We start from the raw sequence: 22,091 nt of genomic DNA, 5'->3' as shown, positions 1-22,091 counted from the left end.
AGCATTAGCTAGTGATTCATATAACTGCACCTTTGCCTCGCTGCTGTGCCTCTGGGTCCGTCCCAGGGGCTCAGGAAGGGACGTGGCTCCCCTTGGGTGCCCGTGTGACTGAAGACTCACCTGGGACTGGCCGTGCTGTGCCGTTGGGCTGCAGGGTGACAGCAGGGAGTGAGTCTTTCTCCTCCAAACACACAGCCATGTGAGATGCAGGACAACCTCCTTTGCTGTAGGGGACCTGTAGCAGCCAGCTGAACCCAAGCTGAATCCCTCTGGTATGCGTTTGGGTTTAAACATTCGCCCTGGCGAGACTGAGATAATAGTTTTGAGCACCTCAATGCGAGAGAGATCTCGAGGGGCTGGAGCGAGGGCAGAGGAGGGCAAGGAGGCTGGGGAAGGGCCTGGAGAATAAATCCTGTGAGGAGCCAGTGAAGGAGCTGGGAGTGTTCAGTGTGAGGAGGAGGAGGCTGAGGGGAGCCCTCATCCCTCTCTGCAGCTCCTGACAGGACATTGCAGAGAGGCTGGGGCTGGGCTCTGCTCCCAGGGGATCAGGGACAGGACAAGAGGGAACGGCTGGAAACTACCACAGGGGAGGGTCAGGCTGGGCAGGAGGAAAAGATTTTTTCCCAGCAAGAGTGGTCAGAGAGTGGAATAGGCTGTCCAGGGACGGGAGAATCCCCATCCCTAGGGGTGTTTAAGGGTCGTTTAGATGAGATGTTGGGGGATATGGGGTAGGGGAGAGCTTGTAGAGTCAGGCTGAGGGTTGGACTCGATGATCCCAAAGGGCTTTTCCAACCGGAATGATTCTGTGATTCTGTCATATTTGTTCACTCGGTTTTGGGGGCTACACAAAACTAGAGGCCTCCACACCTGAGAGCATTAGAACAGCATCTCCCCAAAATTAAATCCACAGGAAATCTTTTCCTTGTGTGCCTGCTGGCAGGCGAGACCTTGCAGCTTGGCATCAGGGGGTTTGCTGGAGGCTCTTTTCTCCCAGCGCCCTTCACAGAGCCTGATTTGGTGCCAGATACGTGGAGCTCATCTGCTCCCTGTGCTTGGCAGTGGCTCGCTCCAGCAGCGCCGTGGCTGGTGGCCAGCTGCAGGTCCCGGTGGCCAGGCTAGGGGGCAGAGAGTGGTCAGTCTGGAGCAGTTGGGGAGGCAGGAGCAGTGCTGGGAACAGAGGAGAAAGTGGGGAGCTGGTCCTGAGTGGGATGCTGAGCCCAGGCTGCCTTCCCCTGCCCATCCCACCTCCCGCCTGCCTGCCCTAGGGCAGGGCTCTCCTCTCTGGGCCAGGCTCTGTGGGACCCCAGGGCGCTTTCCAAGGGGCTCCCCTGCCCCAGCCTCTGCAGGGATGGCTAGTGGTGCCCCCACCAGCCCTGCCGAGGCCGTGAGGGAGGAAGGCAGGGAGCGGGGCAGCGTGGGGGACGGGCAGGCGTTGCTTTCTGTCCCGCCAGCCTGGGTTCTGGTTGTGCAGGGTGCCTGCAGTGCTGCCCTGCTCACAGCCTCCTTTAGTCCTTGCAGAGCTGGGCCAAGTGCCTGGCGTCTTCTTCATCTCTCACCTTCTCTCTTCTCCTCCTCAGGTGCCTCACACCTTCCTGAACCTGAAGGAGCCGTTTTATGTGGGGGGAGCCCCTGATTTCAGCAAGCTAGCTCGAGCAGCCGCCATCTCCACCAGCTTCGATGGAGCTGTGCAGAGGGTAAGGCTCTACTGGGCAGCCTGGGGAAGGTAACTGGGAAACACACCATCTGCACTGGCATCACCGGAGGAGAGTGAGGACAGCCTGGGAGTCCATGTGCACGGGGAGGGGGCACACCCGGTTGAAAAGTAGTAGACGGGGAGGTGGGGGTATGTCACAGGAGCACGGGGGCTTGGGGCTGGATTCCCATCTCCCCCTTCCCCCCAGAACATTGGCCTCTGTCCCCCACCGGCCCCGCAGAGCCGTGGGGGTGGTGAGGGCTGACCCTTGTGCTTCCTCTGCCAGATCTCTGTCAAGGGGGTGCCTGTGCTGAAGGAGCAGAACATCCGCAGCGCCATCGAGATCTCCCCCTTCCGAGGCCACCCCTGTACCCAGAAACCCAATCCTTGCCAGAATGGAGGCACTTGCAGCCCCCGGCTAGAGAGCTACGAGTGTGCCTGCCAGAGGGGCTTCTCTGGGGCTCACTGTGAGAAAGGTGAGAGTGCCAGGGCAGGGCTGGACGTGGACCCTCACCCGCTAGCCAGACACAGCAATGAAACTGCTTCGAAACTGCCAAGCCTGAGGTCTTGTCCTTGTTGTGGCTGCTGGGAGGGATCCAGGGGAAACAAGCCGTGGCTTTTGCAGGCTGGCACTGTTATGCAGCTGTGAAGTCGGGGCGATGCCATCTCAGAAATTCAGGCATTATGCTGCATGCGCTAGGGCCAGTGCTGCTGCCCACGGGTAGACCACCCAGCCCTGTCACCTCCTCCTGTCAGTGCACTCTGAGCCTGGTGATGTGCTCACTTGAAGCAGCCTGGGGCAGGGAAATGTGGTTTGATGCTGTAGCAGATCCACCCGGAGGGCCTGAGTGATGCCTAGCTGCCTCCAGATCAGGGTTTCTTGCCCTGAATTTAGCACTTGGGCCATTACCAAGCCCAGGTTCCTCCCCAGCTTCAGCCAAGAAACCAGCAAGGCTGCAGATTTTGTGACAGCTGGCTGCAAAACAGGGAGATGATCCAAACTCACGGGTTCTAAAGCCACAGCAAACCTTCACAGGGGCTTGCTTTGAGTGCTGACATGCCCCAAGGGAAGGTAGGTTTATGCATGCCTTCATCCTGTTACAAATGCTGAGTGTCAAGGGGGATTTTTCTAGTCTCCAAGGACATGCAGGCCATGCTACTTTACCTGATAGCTCTTCCTTTTTCCCACCTCCAGTGATCATTGAGAAGGCTGCTGGAGATGCTGAGGCCATTGCTTTTGATGGTCGGACATATATGGAGTACCACAATGCCGTGACAAAGAGGTAACTTGGCTGCTGGGCTGAACCAAGGTCAAAACAAGGAGTTAGGGCTGTTAGCAGGAGGGAGAGCTAGAGTTGAAGAAATCCAAGTGCTTCAGAGAAGGACAAGCCAAACCAGGGTCGTGAGCAGTTTCTTCCAGCCCTTACTTCTAAAGCTGCCTTGTTGGCAGAGGGCTTTCCCCGCAACGGCAGTGCCTGGCCAGCTTCAGGGCTGGATGCTCTCGTTGTGCAGCCTGTGGGCCACGTTTTGAGTTAGAATGGTCTGGTTGGGGAGTGGGATGAACCACAAAGATGGTTCATGTGGCCTGTGCCCTGCTCCTGGTTGGTGCCTGTCTGTGCCCACGTGCTCAGGAATGGGTTGTAGACTGGGTGAGCTGGGCTGAGGGGAGAAGTAGCTCTGCCTGTGCTTTAATTCACGCCTGTCTGCCAGCTCCTTTGCGCAGCAAGGGTTGGTTCTGCCTGTTGCTACTGTGGGGCCTGTGGAGCCTTCTCCAGCATCTGCTCAACCCTGACCCAAGGGCCAGGGGTGTGTGTTTGGACCCTGTGGTCTCTCTGGCTGTGCTGGTCCCTGGAGCTTCTCTCTCAAGATAAGCAGAGCCCGCTACACAGGTGACTGAGGTCCTCTTCAGCCTCCGGGCTGGATATTTATCTTCAGAGGACTCCTGGTTCACTGCAGTCTGGCTCAGTACCCTTCCTCAGCACCGTGCTCTTGCAGCCCCCGTGGTTAATTCCCAGCTCCACAGCGCTGGGACAGGGTATTGGATTAAACTGTCCATCTGCCTCGTACACCCTCGGATTCCCTGCTGCCCTAACACCCTGCCTGGGGAGGATGTCCGTGTTGAGCTGTTGTTTGTCGGTCTCTGTCTGTCTGTCTCTTCTCAATGTCCTTGTTTCTTTGTTTTCAAGCCACCTGACCAATGAGATCCCAGCGTAAGTACAGTCCTCCCCGCCGCCCAGCTCCACCACATCTCCCATTGCTACCCTGACCGCCAGCCCCCCCGCAGGGGAGGTGTGGGAGGAGGAATACGGGCACATCCCAGGGGTCTGCCATGGGCAGACGTTCCCATTCCAGGGTGAGGAGGAAGGACACAGCTGTAGAGGGACCCAAACACAGCCGAGATGCGGCAGGAGCTATGCTGCCTGGCTCTGCTGCAGTCAGGCATTGTCCCAGCTCAGCCTTAGCTTAAGCAGATAAACTGCAATTTAGCCTTAGTTTAAGCAGATGAGCATAGAGGAAGGAGGTTCTGTGACTTGCCTTTTCCATCAACAGCAAAGACACTGGCAATAGAAGTCAGGGGTGCTAATCCTGCCCTGTTTTTTCCAGCACGAATGTGGTGTTGCTGCTGGAGCAAGGAGGCTGGGCTGGGTGCTAGCAGAATGTTCCCAGTCAGGGGTGCGTGGCCTGGGCAACCCCTTAAAACATGCAGTGCAGCCAGTTGGGCAGAAGCAAGGCCTGGGGAGGCAGATGGGTTGAAAGGTTTAATCCCCAGAGTGGGCTTGTCCGCTGTTGATTTGGAAGCATTGGTTCATGCAGCTGTTCTCCCCACTGTGTGGGGGAGAGTTTGAGGGACACGGGCCCCTCAGATCCCCATTTCACCTCATTTTCTGCAAGCTGGGGTCAGACGGAGGCTCGGGAGGCTGAGTTGTGTGCATGCATGCATGTCAACACCTGGGGAGCCGCAGAGCCCGTCAGCTGCACGTCCAGGAGAGTTTGGGAGTTGCTCTGGTGTTTTGGAAAGGGCTTTCTAGGAGCCAAGCACCCTCCTGAGCTAGACAGTGCCCTACAGCAATGAGAGGATGTAGTTGCCTGCACGATGACTGTGCCACGCGGCAGAGTGCCCAGCTGTCCCTCCGCACGGACGTGAGCCACATCCCTGCAGACGAGCAGAAAGCTGCTACCTTCGTGTCCTGCCTCTCCCAGTGCTCTGCAAAGGGAAGGTCACCATTCCCAGCCTCCCCCCGGCCTGAGCCAGCCTATTTTGGCTGTGCATGCCCCATCCTGCAAGGGAGCTTAGCACTTCTCCCCACATCCCTCTGCTGGGATTTGGCAGCAGGACTCACAAGCCCTGCCAGGGCTGAAGGACCCATTGGGCTGCCCATAAAAAGTAGTTTCTTTTGCCTCCAGGCAGACACTGGGGTGTGCCTTGGGCAGGACTAACACTCCAATTGCTTCTCTGGGCTCTGCTGGCTATGACATGCCCGTACATTTTCTTTTTTGAACATACATTTTTATATATACATCTAGTTCGAGCTGATTGTAATGCGGGGCCTGTAGCCCCCAAGGCTTGCAGGCAGTGCCAGCAGGACAGCTGTAGTGCTGGGTTTCCCCTTCTCCACACATGCCCTGCTGCCCAAGTGCCCCGAGGCTGACTCGGAGGCCTGACGTGACAACTCAGTGATCTCCTTAGACCGGAGCCCCTTCTGCAGCATCCCACAGAGCCAGCCCCTGCAGGGCTGCCCAGGAAAGGGTCCTGGTACAGCACCGGGTACCAAAAACTCCTGTCCCCCAGCAGTGCTGCCTCTGTCCCGTCCTGGGAGGCTGGATGCACATCCCAGTGGGAGTGAAAGTAGGAACACTGATAGTCCTGACCCTGGAGAGCATTGCAGAGTCCCTGCACCGCTGGGTTGTTTCCACTCATTGGCATTATTCTGCTCACCCTGGCTAAGCCACAACTTGTAAACTCATCTCGCTGACTTGAAGAAACTCAGCCCCAAGGACAGTGGCTGAGGCTTCCCGCTCAGGCCGGGTGGTTTTCTCAGTGTGGGTGTTGTGTCGGGTGAAGAGCTGTCGCTGCTGAGCGGGGCTGTTCCCTGCCTGTGAGCGGGGTGGGAGGGAAGGGTCTCTCTCCTCTGCTGTCCCGCGCTTATCGCATGCTCCCCTTTCTTCCTGCATCTAAGTCCCGAAGCGCTGGACTATCCTGCGGAGCCCAGGTGAGTCTGTGCCAGGCTTTCAGCTCTTGTGTCTCGTGCTCTGCCGTTGCTGCCTCAGCATGTCTCTGTCTCTCTGTGCCTGTTCTGTGTGTCCATACCCTTGGCTTTTTATTTATAAGGGATACAGTTCTGCAGATGGTGAGAGTAAACACGCAGGAAGCCCTGTCCTTCCAGCATAGGAACAGCAGCTCCTATGCAGCTCCAGCTCTGGCCCTCACTCCTGGGGGACCTAAACAGCAAATAGCCACGTGTGAGGGGAAAGGCTGAGTTACCTCGACAGCACAGCCCTGGTCCAGCCCTCTGGATGCAGTGTCCCTTGAGAATAAAAAGCTCTGTGTTGCCCGTGTTGTCTGGTCTACGTGTGCCCATGTGTCAGTGGTGTGTCTCAGAGCATCCTCGGAGAGTGGATGGGCAACTCCACGTGGCAACGTCAACCTGTTGCCAAGACCCTTTTGCCTGTTCTGAAAGACACCGAGCAAAGATGGGGATGCCAATGTGGGGGAAATCCTGTCCTGCATTCATTCCTTCCTTGGGAAAAGACACTGTGTCTAGGGGAAAGGAGGCTTTGCTGCCTCTGTGGACAGTCTCCATCCCCTTCAAGCCGCAGGGTGTTCATCGTCTCACAGTCCTCGACCTTGGTTTCCCGTTGGGCTTTGGGCAAGAGGAGGCAGCGGTAGAGCAAAGGCCTCTGAGGCTGACAGAGAGGGGAGGGTGGTCCCCAGCTCTGCCTGCACCTTGGGCACCTGCCAGAGCAGGATGGTGAAATGGTGTCAACCACAGCTCAGCTGCTGCCAGCAGACCCCTTTTTGTTCTGATCCTTCCCCAGTCAAAGGCAGTTCTGTGGGGAAATCCCTTCTGCTGGCCAGATCGGGGCCAGCCCGGTACTGTGGACCAGCCCTCGTAACAGACCTCTTCCTTCAGCACCTGCATATGCGGAGGGAAAACCAAGACTTGTGTGTCACAGCTTGCAGGGGTTGATGTGTCTGAACCTTGTGCTCCGTGGAGGGCAAAAGCAAGGGGCAGTAGGCCCAGACTGTGTCTTTGGAGGTTCAAAATGGGTGTTGGGGAAGACACTTCATCCCCAGGGCTGTGCAGCCCCTGCTCCAGTCTTGGTGTGGCCAAGCTCAGCTGGGCAGAGCCACAGCTGCCCTCGCCTACCGCTGGCCAATGGTCCTGCTCCGAGTGGGAGCGGGGTTAGGGACCTCCAGAGGACCAGTTCTGTGACCCTGTGGCCTGGTTTAGAGCTTTCCATCTGCTCCCCGCACCATGCACCAGGCTGCCTTAGGGATACGGTATAGTTGGGAACTGTCAACGCTGGGTTAATGGTTGGACTAGGTGATCTTCAAGGGTCTTTTCCAACCGAGATGATTCTGGGATTCCGAGCTGTGAGGCAAAGCCTGTGACCCCTCTAGGGCAGCAGGGAGGGACTGAGACCCCCATGCGTAGCCTGATGCCGAAGGTCAGTTGAAGTTTATCCTCAGCGGGTGGCTGGGAACAGGAGGCTGCTCTGAGGAGCTGACTGACTGCCTCTTGCTTTTGTAGCCATGTTTTTAACTCTGTCTTCTCCCCTGCTCCCATCTCCCCGTGCAGCGAGAAGGCCTTGCAATCAAACCACTTTGAACTGAGCATCAAAACAGAAGCCACTCAAGGGCTGATCCTGTGGAGCGGGAAGGGGCTGGAGCGATCAGACTACATCGCCCTCGCCGTGGTGGATGGCTTCATACAAATGACCTACGACCTCGGCTCCAAGCCAGTCGTCCTACGATCCACAGTGCCAGTCAACACCAACCAGTGGATTCATATCAAAGCATACAGGTGCGAAGGCTAGAGAGAGAGAGGGAGCGTGGCAGGTCACTCTGGGATGGGCACGCTATGATCTAGGGAGCCTGAGTCATGGCCGTGGCTCCGTGCCCTGTGATCCCCAAGGGTCACTCCTCTTCTTGGATAATAATAGAGGAGAGGCATGTGGGCAGTGCCGCGTTGGAGGGGCGCGTGTTGTGACACGCCTGGAAATGTCAAAGGGGCAGGCTCAAGGAGTACGAAAGGTTCGTGCCTTTTATTTTAGCTGGCTGAGGGTTTGACATTCTGTTCGTGTTGAGCCCGAGCCGTCCCTTTTATTTTTATTGGTGGTGGGAGTGGTGAGCGGATCATGCGGCTGGCATGCCAGGGATTTCTGCCGATGGGTCTGGAGGGTGCGGGAGGAAGCTGCGGCCGCTGGCAGGGCCGTCGCCGGGGCTGTGGGATGCCCGGGGGATGCCAGAGGGAAATGCTCACCCCCGGCCACGTGGCCTGAGGTAAAGCTCTGCTCCCTCTCCAGGTGGAGAAGGGCTGATGGTGCCCAGTGTCTGGATTTAACCTAAAGCAGAGGGCAGCTCTAGGTTTTCCCTCTAAGATTTGCTAATCACCTTTTGTTTCTTCTCCCTTCCCTCTGGGAACAGGGTACAGAGGGAAGGTTCCCTTCAAGTTGGCAACGAAGCCCCCATTGCTGGCTCTTCTCCGCTTGGTGCAACACAGCTGGACACAGACGGGGCCCTGTGGCTGGGTGAGTCGCTGTGGAAGGGGTGAACCTCCCCCCGCGGCCCTCGCTGAGGGGCTCAGAGCTGGAGCTGGGACGCGGATGCTCCCGCACCTGGTCCCGTGCCACACGTTTGCCTCCCAGGTGGCTTTGACAAGTTTGAGCTAAAAAGTCCCCATGCTTGTTCTCTGCCTGCTCCGGGGGGATGAAGGGTTGGCTTTACCAATGCCTGTCCTTTCCATGTCCCCTTGTCCCCTGAAGAGAGCTGATAGATGGCCTGTGGCTCTGGATCCCCTTCTGCTGATAGCACGGAACACCCTTTCCCTCTTCAGCATTGACTTAGAGCTTTAGGTGATCCATTAGTGCTTAACGATATGGTGTAGCTGGGAATTGTCAGTGCTAGGTTAACGGTTGGACTAGATGATCTTCAAGGTCCTTTCCAACCGAGCTGATTCTGTGATTCTTCAAACTGGGAGTGCGCCCACCCGCCCATGTGGAAGCCTCATTTAGTTCACAGGCCTCCCAAACGTTACTTGCTTGGGTAACTTGTTCCCAAAGGTGCAGTGGCTCAATTGAGAAAAGGGTAATTCTGTCTGGAAATATGTAAACACCCAGATTTTAAATGTTGCTTTATTTGCATAACATAGAATAAGCCGACATGCCACAACGTGCCCATGTGTGCAGCAGAGTCGGTTCCATTTGTGTTGACGTAAGTATTTTGATCCTGCAAACAGTTTGGCCCATTGAGTCTCTCTCCACGCTGCCTGTAGCAGATCCTTCGGCGCAGACAAGCAGATTTGTCCTGTAACAGCCTAAATCGGCAAGAAATCCACCCACAAGTACAGGATAATTGCGCTTGAATACAACCAGTACTAATCCAAGCTAAGAGGATAGTCAAGTCCTCTTTGGAGCTTGATGGGGTGACAGGAGGGTGCCCAGCGATGGGGGGTGCTGCAGGTCCTGGGCTTCCTTCATCTCTCGAGGAACTTGCACGACTCAACTCTCCATCTATAAGTTAAGGACGGGGCTTTTCCTCAGGCTGTAGTAATCCTAGTGTTCATGATTGCAAAAGGGGGCACAAGGGCCACAGAAATCAGTGGTCATAAATGTTCATCCGGGGACTTTGATCGTCTGTAATGAAGAGACAGTGATTTAGATTCTCTTCACACTTTTGTGGAAGCATCTGTTCTTATCTTCCCAGTCTAAGCCTGTAGTTTCGGGTCTAACCTGACTCACAAAGAGTTCATATTCAAAAACGTACCTCTGAAAAGACAGTCTCCCAGATGCCATCTCATTCTGAAATCAGCCTAGAAGTTCTGTGGAAAGCAGAATTTTTCTGCGAGAAATTTATGCTTGGGTTCCCCCACTGGCTCCTCCAAATGTTTTGTTTGCAATCAGCCTTTCATAAATTCAGGGCCTGGAATGAGCCGCAGTTGATGTTTCAGTAACTGAAAAAAAATTCCGTTTGAATTTGGGACCGGCCTCCCAAGGAAACAAAGTATTTTTAAGTTGAATTGATATTTTAGAATGCAAGTTACTGTTTTAAGTGTCTTCAGGCAACCTGTATGTATTGGTTAGAACTGGCATTTCTCTGATTTAAGTGAAAATAAATACTGGCAGGAAAGAGGCTTTTCCCTGCTGTTGGGGAGGGTGTTCCCAGCGGTGCCTGCACGGTGTGCGTGAGTGTGTGACGCTGCCCGGGGCAGGCTGCTGGCCCCCACAGCAGCGTGTCCTTTGTCCTCCTCCCCTCCCCGACCTTCTGTGCTGTCTCTTGCAGGGGGAATGGAGAAGCTGAGCGTGGCTCACAAGCTGCCCAAGGCCTACAGCACTGGCTTTATTGGCTGCATAAGGGACGTGATTGTCGACCGCCAAGAACTGCATCTGGTGGAGGACGCTTTAAACAACCCCACGATATTACACTGCTCAGCCAAATAGACCCCCAGGGACCCTTCCTTCTCCTTCCCTCCCTCCTGCCTATTGCTGTAATTATTTTCTATTTTTGTAAACTTATTGCTTTTTATATTTTGGGGGGAGGGGAGAAAGGGAGGGGAGGAAACACCTTTTCTTTTGGGTTATTTGTTCGGTTGCAGTCTATCCAGATCAATCAGACTCTAATCAAACAGCAGCAACAAAGAACAAACCTTGAACCAAGTCTCCAAGAAGTGACAGAAGAACTTCCCTGTTGCACCTGCATTGTAAATCTTATTCATACTTGAAGCTTCTTTTTTGGGTTATTTTTCCCCCTCCTTACTTGTGTTCTTGGGTTGTTGTTCATGCCCATGGGGGAAAGGCTGCTGGTGCTGGCGAGACGCGTGGCCTTCGTGGATTCACTGCCTTCCCATCTCAGGCCTGGCCCCAAAGCCCCCTCTGCAGTGTGGGCTGAGCAGGGAAGTGGCCGTCGGAGAAGCGGGAATTACCACCCTGCTTTGGGGCCTGGCTCTGCTAAGCCTTCTCCTGGCCCTGTGTTCACCCCATCTCCCTCCTCCCCCCCTTCCTCTCACTATAATTTATGTGTGTAAGAATCTCAAGTGCTTTTCTCCTTTATGCTCTGTTAAAATCAGGGATGCCATGCACTGGAAGAGAGACCAAGGTCTGCTCTGAGCAGGCAGAAAAGCATTGCTCTTTGGTTGTCTTATGACTGTTTGCTGGACTGAGAGGTGCTGTGGGGGAAACATTGATTTCTCTGTTGGCTCTCCTCCTCCTCCTCTTGGACATGTGCAGAAGCAGCTGTGAAACCTCATTTCCACGCTTTGTGTTTATCCAGACATGTCCTAACCACCTGCTTGCCCTGGCTGCTCTTCCCAAGAGCTTCTGTGTACCCAGCGTTGCCCTCCCGTGCACCAGTGAGAACTTGCAGCACGTCTTCGAGAGCTGGAAGTGCTCTGCCTCTTCCCAGCGCTGCCAAAGGGGCCGTGAGGGCACGGGGACTGGGTCCCTTTTCACTTTAAAAAAAAAAAAGTCTGTTGGATATGTCCTTCCATGACCCATGTCCATTTTTCAGCCTCCGGGCATGACTTGCCCTCTGTCTACCATGAGGATGCTTGCAGCTGGCCAGCATGTGAATCTCTAGAGCTGGTATTAGAGCCTCGCCCATGAAGAGTAATTCGAGTTTTACCTTTGCCTTCATTTTTTTGCAATGCCCAGTGCAATGCAGGGTCTTCCACGCCATGATCAAAGCTCCTCTGGACACTGCCAGCCCAGCAGCAATGGAAACGGGAACGGGGCGTCAGTCAGCTGTCGAGGCAGTAATGTTTGGGAGGAGGTGTTTTTTTTTTAAAGTATTTTTCTTCCTCCGTGCAAATCTTGAAAGAAAATACTGTGGTGCCAATTACAAAGCCAGTATGCGTGTGAATGAATGACTGTGTGTGTGTTTGCGGGTGTCTGTCAGCCAGCACATGTTTGCATGCAAACACGGAATCTCCCGTGAGCAGGAGAAGAACAACTGGGTTGCAGCTAGGAAAGAAACGACCCGCTCCGTTCAGGTTCCTTCTCCATGGGGAAAATTTACTGATGCTGTCTAGCACCTATGTCCCTTCCACCACTGGGACACAACTGTGTCCTTTTCCCACCCCGAGATGGCAGCTGGCATTGCTCTATGCCAAAACGGCTTCACGAAGCACACGGAATTCATCTGAGGGATCCTGCCAGGGATCAAATGTTAATTAATATGGAAGGTGTCATCGTTTTTCAGTTTTACCCTAAATTTCTAGCACACCTTCTAGTGTACTTCTACAAAGTAGTGCACCCTTTAAAAATGGTGTTTCTCGGCACTAAATGTTGAGCCATGAAAAGTCAAATTCCGTTTCTCAGGGTGAGCTGTGAACACAGGTGTATCAAAGGGGAAGAACGTAGTGTAAAACCACTTGGGTTTCTTTTTTTTTTTTTTTTCTTAATTAAAAGAAATCTATCCCTCCCCCCAGTCTCTGCCTAATCTATTGACATTCCTCTAAAAAAATCCAGTGGTTAAATATTTCATGGGGGGGGGGGCTGCGCCCTCTGTGCATGGAGACTGCTCTGTGTGTGTGTGTATGTGTGTGTGTGTGTGGCAATACCACATTTTTTCAGTGGCTACTGTATATAAATCGTGGTTGCTGGTGGGGAGTTCTGTGCCTGTGTCGTGAAAGGGATGGACTCCTGTATTTTTGGTCCCGAGGTGTAGCTAGACGGGGGCTAACTAGGACTGCAGGAGGGGGTGGGATGGGAGGGAAGAGTGAGACCCTCAATTTGTGTTTTGAGACCGTGGGCAACTGCGTTGGCTGAGACTTGAGGGCTGGAAGTGCCAACTCTGGAGGGAGAGGGGCATGCACAGAGGAAGCTGCTAATTTTCTAAAATGCCACTGAAATGAAGCCAGGGTCACTGCAAAAAAAACCCAACCAACCACCAAACAACTAAACAAAAAAACCGAAACTCTGTCTGCTTTTGCTGGGGCTTGGAAATGCCTTAAAACAGGACCTTGTGTCCTTGTTGTCAAGCATCTTGAACCAAGGTCAGATTCAGCAGTGCTCCCTAGGGGCTGTGCACTTAACTTCGGCTTTATTTTTAATAGCATTTATAACATGTATGATCAAAAAAAAAAAAAAAAAAAAAAAGACATTGAGGTTTGGGTTTTTTTTTCTGGTTTTGTTTTGGTTTTGTTTTTACAAAAAAAGATGTCCATGTGGCTTCATTTATAGGGTAAATTAATGACCATTGTGAACTGCTGTATGAATTCTGAAGGGCAATGCACAGTAGAGGAGCAGCATGATATAACCATTACTAACTTGTGTCTTTCGTCAATCACCATGAAATAAAGTTGGAAAACTATTAAAATATGTTTTTAAGGGGCCTATTGCTTTTTTTTTGTGTTCTTGTGTGCCTTAAGCTTGCTGGTGTGTATCCATCTCCTGGGCAGATACTGGGTGAAGTCAAACCAGTATCTCCCCCTCTATTTCCCATAGAACCAGAGTGGATCATGCAGGTACCTGCTGTGTCTGCTAAACGCAGCCTCTGTGACCGCCACCCTCAATCCTATCCACCCCGTGTGTGCAGGAGTGATCACACTCACGGTTTCACCTAGTCAAGTATCCACGAGCTTTTCCTTCTTTGCCCTGCACGCTTTTATCCCCTCTTCTTAGGCAGCATTTTCAAGAGGCTTCGTACCCCATTGACATCACACCATGTCCACAAGGCTGAGGTGATGCTTCTGTGGCCTGCTTTTCACTGATGGCAGCAGTTTCCCCTGGGTTTTACCCTCTGTAAGCTGAGGAGCCATGGAAAGTCAGCCTCAAGCATGCACGGCAGGATGTGGTTTGAGATGTACCAGCATCAAAGTTCCTGTCCTAAACAGCTCTTCCTAGTGGGGCCCTTCCACCTGGCCAGAGCCCTGCCGCTGATCCCTGCGGCTTCATCCTCCTGCGAGAAAAGAAGGTGGGAGGTGGAAAATTTTGTTCAGTCAAAAGCTCGTGTTCATCCAAGTGGTGTGAAGTGAGAAAAGAACGTGGGTTTCCTGCCGTTTGGGAGGCAGCTAATTTAGCAGACGGAGTCATTTTGATACCCAGCGATGATGCGCTTTCGATCGGTGCCTGCACCAGCTCCGTAGGAAACAGCTTTTCAATGGACAATGAGATGCCAAAGACCCACAACGGGAAACAACGAGGCCAGTGTTTGAACAGCCACAGGGGTTGCACAACTCACAACCGGGGCCATGGTTTGCTCCAGATCAACCTCCTGGTGCAGCATCTTCTCAACAATGTCCTTATTATGCCACGACAGGCACGGACTTGCAGAGTCGGTGCCTCTTTCAGAGGCGTTTTGCCAGCTTGCTGCAAAGCAGGAGGAGAAAAAGCTATCGTTGTCTTGGCCAGAAGGAAAAGCTGAGCTCTGGCAGCCGGATGGGTTTTTTTACTACGGGCTAGATGAAGCTGTTGTGAAGGGAAAGAGGAAGGAAAGAAGGACAGGAGCCACGCTGGGGGCACGCTTGAGCAGGCAGCAGGCGTGACTCAGGGGAAAGGCCTGGCCACGCGCTCTGGCAGCCCAGGCTCGGAGAGCTCGGTGCTCCCAGGAGCACACCAAGCCCAGCAGAAGGCAACAGGCGATACCTTCAAGAAGGAGAAGGCAGTTGGGGTTGGATGGACTTGCCCATCCTCAGCTCGCCCTGGCAGCCCTGGCTGCGGGGAACGGCCAACCCCGACAGCCGGTCGCGAGCCTCGCGGTGCCGAGGAGCTTCAGTCTGGGGCTAAAAGCTGCTTATTCTGTTCTTAAACCTCTGAACCGAGGCTTCAGCGGGTGGTGGGGAGGCCAACGGGGGACACAGGGAAGTGAAGGGCAGGGGGGGGTTGCTTTGTCGATGGTGTGACTGGTCTCCCGGGGCTGTCCTTTGGGATTTCCATCCGGTGTCTCGCACAGTTCCTGCTCCCTGCGGGCTTAGCTGGTTACTGTGAAACGAGAGGCTCATTAGCCGGCTTGTCCTGAGGCTCTGCTGCTAGCCAGGATGGTGGGGGCTAGTCCTGCTGGAATGTGGCAGACCAGCCCTAAACCTCTGCTGGGTGCTGTTTGCGGCCCACATCCCTTTCTCCTGTAGCCTGGGGTAGTGGCTGTTAATAGATTTGGACTCCTCGGCTCTGTGGCCGCTTGGCCTCATTTTGCAGCATGTGTGATGGGGAGCAGGAGTCATGGATTTTTTTTCCCTGCTCTGCTGCTGACGCAGCCTGTGCTTCGGGCTGGTCGCTTCCACTCCCCGCACTGCGCTCTCCTCGCCTGCCAAAGCAGCGTAATGATCCATTACCCTGCTCTGTAATGGACCTTTGTGTCTCTGGCTGGGAAAACGTGATTATTCAGAGAGAAAAGGGGCTGCAATGTTTGTAAGTAGACAACTTGGCCCACGAATACGGTCTTTCTGGCTCTTCATCAAGGGAGCCTGTCACGGTGTCTGCAGTTCAGGGCTATTTAGGTGCCCTGAATTTAAAGGTTTATGGAGCTCTTGCAGCTGTGGCTGGGAGTGTGAGCATCTTCCTGAAGCGGAGCACACGCAGTGGTGCTGGGCTGCCTGCGCTGCCATCCCTCAGGTGGGTCTAACATGAGGGTCCTGACCGTTTCGTAGCAAATACGTCCTGGCCCCATGTGGATCCATCCAAAGGAGTGAGATTAGTTCACAGTGTCTGGCCAAAGCGCACCTGGGGGATCTCCCTTCCGCCAGACTGGAATCCCAGTCTCTCCCTCTGCATTCCCAGCACCAGCTGTTGGAGAGCTGCGTGATGTGGCTGTGTCCTGGCACCCAGCTGCCCCGCTCCAGCCCGCACATGGACGAGCAAGCGTGTGAATCTGTGCTTCTATCAATGAACGGGTCGGGAGGAAATGACAAGTGACTTTGAGTAGCACTGGGCGCTCCTCTGATGCAGGTGAAGTGGGATCTTTATAGCTGTCCTCAGGGCAGACATTAAAGTCACCCCGGAGCGTTGTTCCCAGAACTTCACATCTTCAGAAATCCTCCACAGCGAGTCTGGTGTCAACCCAGAGACCAGCCTGCAGGCAAAGGCTCCTGATGAGCTTCCTCCTGAGTCTCCTGTCCCATGGGACGGCTTTTGGTGGCACATCAACCCTGTTCTCACCAGGGACCTTCTGCCCCGTCCCCTGGGAATTCTCCAGCCCAAGCACATGCTCTGTAATTGCAAAACGTTATCCCTTCCCCAACGTGTTCTTGCTTTTCTTCACTCCCAGCCATGCTGCCAGTGTTGTCCTGGCCATTAGCGCGCGGCATTGCCACCCGCTCTCCCATCCCTGGAGATATTCCCAGGAGAACGTATAGATCAGAGCTAAAAATACGCTCTCCTCTGCCTGCAGCAGGAAATCCCTCAGGGCTGGGGCAGCGGTACCCGGCTCCAGAGCTGGGTGCCGAAACCCACCTTCTCTTGCTCTCTGGGCCAGCTGTGCCGGGCACACAGGAGCCGGGCTGCTCCCCCGTTCCTGGGCCACACAGCAGAGGAGTTGCCCCCAGCAACCACCTGGTAGCCAGAAAAATCTGTCCTTGCTGGGGCAAGCGTAGCAGGGCAGAGCCTGGCCTCCATTTAAGCCTCCCCCAGCCAGCCACCAGCTGAGACCGAGCAGGTTAGCCGGGGTCACACAGACATCCTCTGCGTTTTGATTGCAGCAGGTCCCCCGAGGGACCGGCACCATCCCAACACCCCCAAAATGGGCTGTTCTGGCTGCAGCGAGCTCCCAGGCCAGACTCTGGGTTTCTCTGCTGGGTGTTTCCAGGGGATCAAAGGACAGGAAGGCTAAGATCTCACAGGAGGGGACCGTTTTCACCAGTTATCTGCATCCCAGCTGCACAGTCTAGAAATCAGTATCTTCTAAGACAGGGGAGATCCGTTCCAGGGCTTTCCTTTTGATCTGTTTTTAACCACGAAGCAGAACAGCACTTTCTCCCTGACCATGTGCATTGCCCTGAGAAACAGTCTCGTCCCCCTCCAGCCATATGAGACAGGGCATAACCCAGAAGCCACGGTTTGGTCTCTCACAATGAAGTCTCAGTGCGATGACAGGAGGTCCCAGTAACTAGGAGCCTCGATGGCAGGGGAAATGAGGAGGGAGAGGACAGGGGTCATTGTTATCAGGGTTGCTATTTGGCCTCTGTGGTCCTTGTTGCCCCGTGAGCAATCCAGTGGCATGCGGGACAGCTATGCGACCCGCCAGTCCTCCTCGCTGAGAAATGAGCTGGCTCCGGCTGCCAGCTCTCTGGGTATTCCCCGAATAGACATGGAATTCGCTGAGTCTTATTATAGTTATAAAACTGCTATTTTTGACACTATGGGTAGACTGGGGGGGAGGGGGGCGTGTGTGCTCGCTGGCTGTACCCTGGCTTTTTCTCTCTCTTGGACAGCTGGCTTTGTTTTCTCACCCAACATTCATGAAAGGTGCCAGATTCAGGACATTTCTTTGGGTTAATTTCTGTCTTTTATGTGAAGAAACATATATTTGACATGAGTTGGTTAAAGGCCTCTGAACATAACGTTTCCGATGGCAAAACGGGCTCAATTTGTACCAAGCCTATAGCACACCTGACCCCAGTTTACCCCAGATTTGGGTGTCACCATCTCCCCATGGTCACTGGGTGAGATTTGGGTGTCCCTGTCTCACCCGTAGGCATTGAGGTGAAAGCGGGGAACCCACTTTGGGGACACTGTGCCCTCCGGACTGCCCCTGGGCTGGGGGCGTTTTAGGGATAACGTGGCTGAGCTTTGCCAGACTCCGGCGCTGGGGCTTGCTTGGTTCTCTCGGCAGCAAAACTCCCAGGTCTGTGTGAACTCACCACCAACACTGAGACCTTCGGTAGCCTTTAGGTGCTGGGGGCCACCTGAAATTGCTGCTGGCGTGGAATCTCGGGTGCTGTGGAGCAAGGAGAACGCGTTTGCCAGCCTGGAGGGCGATGGAGCGCTGGCACTAGAAGGCCGATTGGGGAAAGGGGGAGGCTGCGAGATGCTTTCCGGGGTTCCCACGCTGCGACTGCCAGGACCGGGACCCCCCTCCCGGGGCTGGGGGCTCAGCGACCAGCTGTGGAGAGGAGGCGCGTCCCGGCTGGCCGAGGGGGAGCGGCGGTGAGGACCGGGCGTGGGGTGGTGAGGGGGGGGCGATGGGAACCGGGGGGCACGGACGGCGGGAGCCGGGGGGGGCGGCGTGGCGCTGCCTCCCGGTGCCGGTGGCCCGGGCGGGGCGGGGCGGAGGGCGGGGATTCCCCCACGTCACAGGGAGGGGTTTCCCCGCCGGGCCGGGGCCCAGCGCCCCGCCGGGGCGCGGCGGTGCGGGCAGTCGGCGCGGCGCTCCGCGGAGCCATGACCTCCCGCAGGTAAGGCCGGGCCCAGCGCCCACCCGGCTGCGCCCGCCCTGGCACCGCCGGGGCACCCGCGGCCACCGGGCACCGCTTCCTCCGGCCAAGGGGCTGCCCCAACCCGTGCCCGTGCGTGGCGAGCTGCAGCACCCGCCTGCTTGCCCTGCCCGGACCCCGGCTGTGTGCCCTCCCCCAGCCCCGACGGCTCTTTCGGGCCGCCCCGTACCCCCCGTCGGGGGAGAGCCCGCTGCCTGGCAGCATCGTGTCTCCGCGGGCTCTGTAACCTGGGCTGGAGATGCTGGAGACACCAAAGCGGGACCGAGCTTTAAAACTTGCTTGAAATATCTCTGTGGGCTGTGAGCTGGGGAAAAAAAAAAAAAACAACCCACCAAAAAACCACTTCGATGCATCTTCTGGTGTGGTGTTGGTGCCTCCCCCAGCTTCTCCCAAAGAAGCTGTTTCAAAGCTTCGGTCTCCTTTTCTCGGTGGCCACAGGAGCCCGTGTGACCTGGGGGCACCATCCCTTCTCGGCTGCTCCTTCTCTGCTCTGGCTTCGGGAGGGGTCAGTGGCTCTCCGGTGGATGGGCTCGTTCCATGCCTGCTTGCCAGCCCAGGGCCCCCGATCTGTTGCCCACCTCCCCCGTGCCGCTGTGCTGAGGGGTTTCTTACAGCTGGTTTGGGGATTCTTCGTTCTCACCCACCCCTTCACGCAGACGGCCTTAGGGTGACCTGAAAAAAGCGTTTGTTGCTATTAGAAGTCAAGTGTGTTTTTAAAAATCCTGCGGAGGGTGGTGACTGGGGAGCAGCCGTACAGCTGACGGTCACTTCAAGCTGAGAAATGGGATCGGTTACAGGACAGGGAGTGCTTGTTTGGTGTTGGTACGGGACCGAACGCGGGCAGGTCACGAGTGGGGTTTCTGCATCTCTTGAACATGGAATAACTCCATATTCTCTTCACGCACGTCCCTGCAACGCCAGGATTCAGGGGCTTGGTTGGTTTGCGGTTTGTCGGGTCTCTTTTTGCCATCCAGCGCTGGCTGTCTCCCCCGTACGAGTGCTGAGCCGTGTTGTGTGAGTGTCTGGTTCAAAGTGTGCAGGAGAAGTTTAGGAAGAGGCAGCGTTCCTCGGGGCGGTGCCACGCTAAGTTACGAAACATGCCTGCTGATGGGTGATGGAGTAAAAAGCAGAGGGCTGGGACTTCAGACCCCTGCATTTAATTCTGGGCTCTGGTAGCGCTCTCCGTGCCCGCAGGCAAGTCAATATTTGTCTACACTGCCTATACCTTGCTAGCTCCACCCTGTCGGGCAGTTACGTAGGGCAGCAGACTGCTAGAGACAGCAAAATGGTCGTAATGCTGCTGCTGCCAGCTCAGCCCTTGCAGAAGTCCTGAGAAACCTGGCTAGCTGGTGGTACTGCTGCTGGGAAGGGCTGAGTGCGGGGCGGGCTGGCTTTTGTGCTGGGGGTTGATTGCTCCCAGCATCCGTTGCCCTGATCCTTTCTACCTGGAGTGCTGGATTTGCTGCTCCTGGTTCTGTAACGCTGCTCAGGTCGTTTCTTTGGCAAGACTGGCTTGGCCCCAGCCTTTCTTCTCTTGCCTAGCAACAGGTTGGGTGCCTGCAAGGTTTGTACGGCATCTTTCTCTTCTGCCTGAGCCCTGATGCCGTTCTCCCTCTGGCTCAGAGCGTGGCCTGGTTCTCCCCAGGTGCATCTACTTGAGATCATGATCTGTGCCTGTGGAGAGTGTTGAGAGGCTCGAGGGGTCCCTCGCCAGGGATGGGCGCTGCAAGGCTCGACTGAAGCACTAAATAGCGGATCCTGTGCATGCTGTCGGCATCGTACCTACATCCTTTCTTGCAGGTCGTTCAGGCTTGCATGGGAACCCTTGGAATTAGGGACAGTTTGGCATTAACAGGCTTACGGGCTGACTTTACAAAGACTGGCGGTGCAGAGCTGCTGAAAGCCAGCGTACGCTTGGCCTGTTGTGCTGAAAGAGGGTCCTGCAAAGCAGGTGCATGACCTGCCTCCCCTGTGCTTATTCTTTCCAAGGAAAGCACCAGGAAGGCAAAATAAACCTCTTTCTGCATGTTTGACCTGCTCAGTAAGCTCTCCCAGTGGCCATGCTGTGGGGAGAGGTATTGAGGACTGGGGGATGCTGGTCACGCTGCTCTCAGCCTTCTGAGAGGCCGCACTAGCGAGCACAGGGGCCAGCCTGGAAAGCCATGGGGGTGTGTGCGTGAGTGTGACAGGAGGGACAATCAAACCCCGGTGCAGAAATAAAACAAGTTCGTTGCCATCAGCCTAAACCACAAAGCTGTTGCAAATACTGAGCTTCAAGCTGCTGCCAGGGCCTTATTGCATTATTTCTGAAAAAAATCTAGTTGAAAGAATGACCATTTCTTTCCCTCTCCCAGCTTTACTGGCATGTGACCTCTCGACCTCAGGAAGGGTTTGGAGGTTGGGGGTGTACCACCCCCCCAGCAAGGACAGAGAAATCGTGGTTCTTCTGGAACAGCAGGAGCCCTAAGAGTAACTGCCACCCCTCCTCTGCTTTGTTCCTTACGTCTGCTCGGGTGCGATTAGAGGCGCTTTGCTGTGATGTAGAGATCTTGTGGGTAAACCTCACATCCCCATTAGTGACCCGTAGCTTGCAGATCCCAAACGCCTTGTTTCTCTCCTACAAAGGAGCTGCACAGTGGCTGAAACGTTTGGTAGGTGGCTGCTGCCTTTTGCATTGCCCTTGTCTGCAGGGCAGGCTTTCCTGGGCTGCTGTGGCTGGGAGGAAGGGAAAGTCTGAAGGAAATGAGTAAATGCCAGCTTCCGGAGCCTGGTTGTCTCTCCAAACATTGCCCAAATTCTGCAGGAATTGCTTTTTGTACTGTGGTTCTGATGCTTTGAGTATTGCTGCTGCCAGTGAAGCCGCTCCCGGTGCCGAGCAGTTACTCTTCTTCCCTGCCTGTGTGTGGATGAGAGAAATCTTCCTTCTTGGCTCCGTGGCAGGGGTGAAACTGTCGGCTCCAGGGCCATAACGGGCCTCTGTGTGTTAGCCAGCTGCTGTGACTGTGCAAAACCCCCTTTGGCTACTCATCTCCCCACACTCAAAGTGTCCCCAAGAGTTAAACGTGGCGTGGCAGGCGGCTTACAGCACCGAAAGGCTGAAGCTGCCCCGGGAAGGGAACGCTGAGACTAAAAGGACCAAGTTTCCAGTTTTCTGGGTGATGAGGGGGTCGATGCTCTGGTGAAATGCTTCTGTTTCTGTAGCAGACTTGACAAAGAGACCACTCTGTTAAGTGGTATCCCATATCTGGAGCTGAGCCCATTTGTTTGACAACTTCTCCCCTGCATTCAGATGAACCTTTTTAAAACCGAGTTTACTGCTTAGCTGGATTACTTTGTCCGCACTGATTTTATGGCATGTTGTGGGTGGTTCCCTTTGAAGTCTCGGTAATTACGAGCGTAAGCAGGGCTGCTGCGGCCACCGGGATGGGAAGCAGCGGCTGCTCCAGCATGGCTGGTAAATCGGGATTGGCCCAAGTCCCACGTGTGCTTTCACCAGGATGGTTTGCCGTGCTTGTGCAGGCCACGCTGCAATCATCTGGGGCATCAAATGCATCCAGCTGTATCCTGAAACCTTGCTTGTTCTCCAACCTCCAGCATCTGCTGCAGCGACAGAAATATAATGGCAGTCCCCTGACCAGCTGAGCCGCCTGTGGTCCCAGCTCTCCCACTCCCTTTACCAGTAAGAAAACACATGCTTCCTGCCCTGAATCCAAATGTAAATATTAACCTTGAGTATTTGCAATAGCTGCTTACTTTGGCAACTTGGCTGGTGGTGGGGAGGTGGTAATTTGTGGTCCAGGAAGCAAAACCAG

At 54.9% G+C, this 22,091-nt stretch overlaps 2 protein-coding genes across 5 annotated transcripts in view; both read left to right on the top strand.

Annotated features, from left to right (window-relative positions):
* Positions 1-13,226, top strand: part of AGRN (agrin) — a 124,549-nt gene extending 111,323 nt beyond the window's left edge. For all 4 annotated transcript variants that reach the window (XM_074924756.1, XM_074924754.1, XM_074924753.1 and 1 more), the window contains 6 exons: positions 1,578-1,694; positions 1,980-2,169; positions 2,889-2,976; positions 7,495-7,719; positions 8,343-8,446; positions 10,197-13,226. In XM_074924756.1, the coding sequence (XP_074780857.1) occupies positions 1,578-1,694; positions 1,980-2,169; positions 2,889-2,976; positions 7,495-7,719; positions 8,343-8,446; positions 10,197-10,354 (882 nt within the window). In that variant the 3' untranslated portion in view covers positions 10,355-13,226. The remainder of the gene's footprint in view (positions 1-1,577; positions 1,695-1,979; positions 2,170-2,888; positions 2,977-7,494; positions 7,720-8,342; positions 8,447-10,196) is intronic.
* A 4,953-nt stretch (positions 13,227-18,179) lies between these two features.
* Positions 18,180-22,091, top strand: part of LOC141969242 (tyrosine-protein phosphatase non-receptor type 11-like) — a 54,695-nt gene continuing 50,783 nt past the window's right edge. The window contains exon 1 of the mRNA XM_074924812.1: positions 18,180-18,240. Coding sequence (XP_074780913.1) covers positions 18,227-18,240 — 14 coding nt within the window. The 5' untranslated portion in view covers positions 18,180-18,226. The remainder of the gene's footprint in view (positions 18,241-22,091) is intronic.

Source organism: Athene noctua, chromosome 22 (assembly GCF_965140245.1).
Source record: "Athene noctua chromosome 22, bAthNoc1.hap1.1, whole genome shotgun sequence".
Taxonomy (NCBI): Eukaryota; Metazoa; Chordata; class Aves; order Strigiformes; family Strigidae; genus Athene; species Athene noctua.
This window is presented reverse-complemented; position numbering and strand designations above follow the sequence as displayed.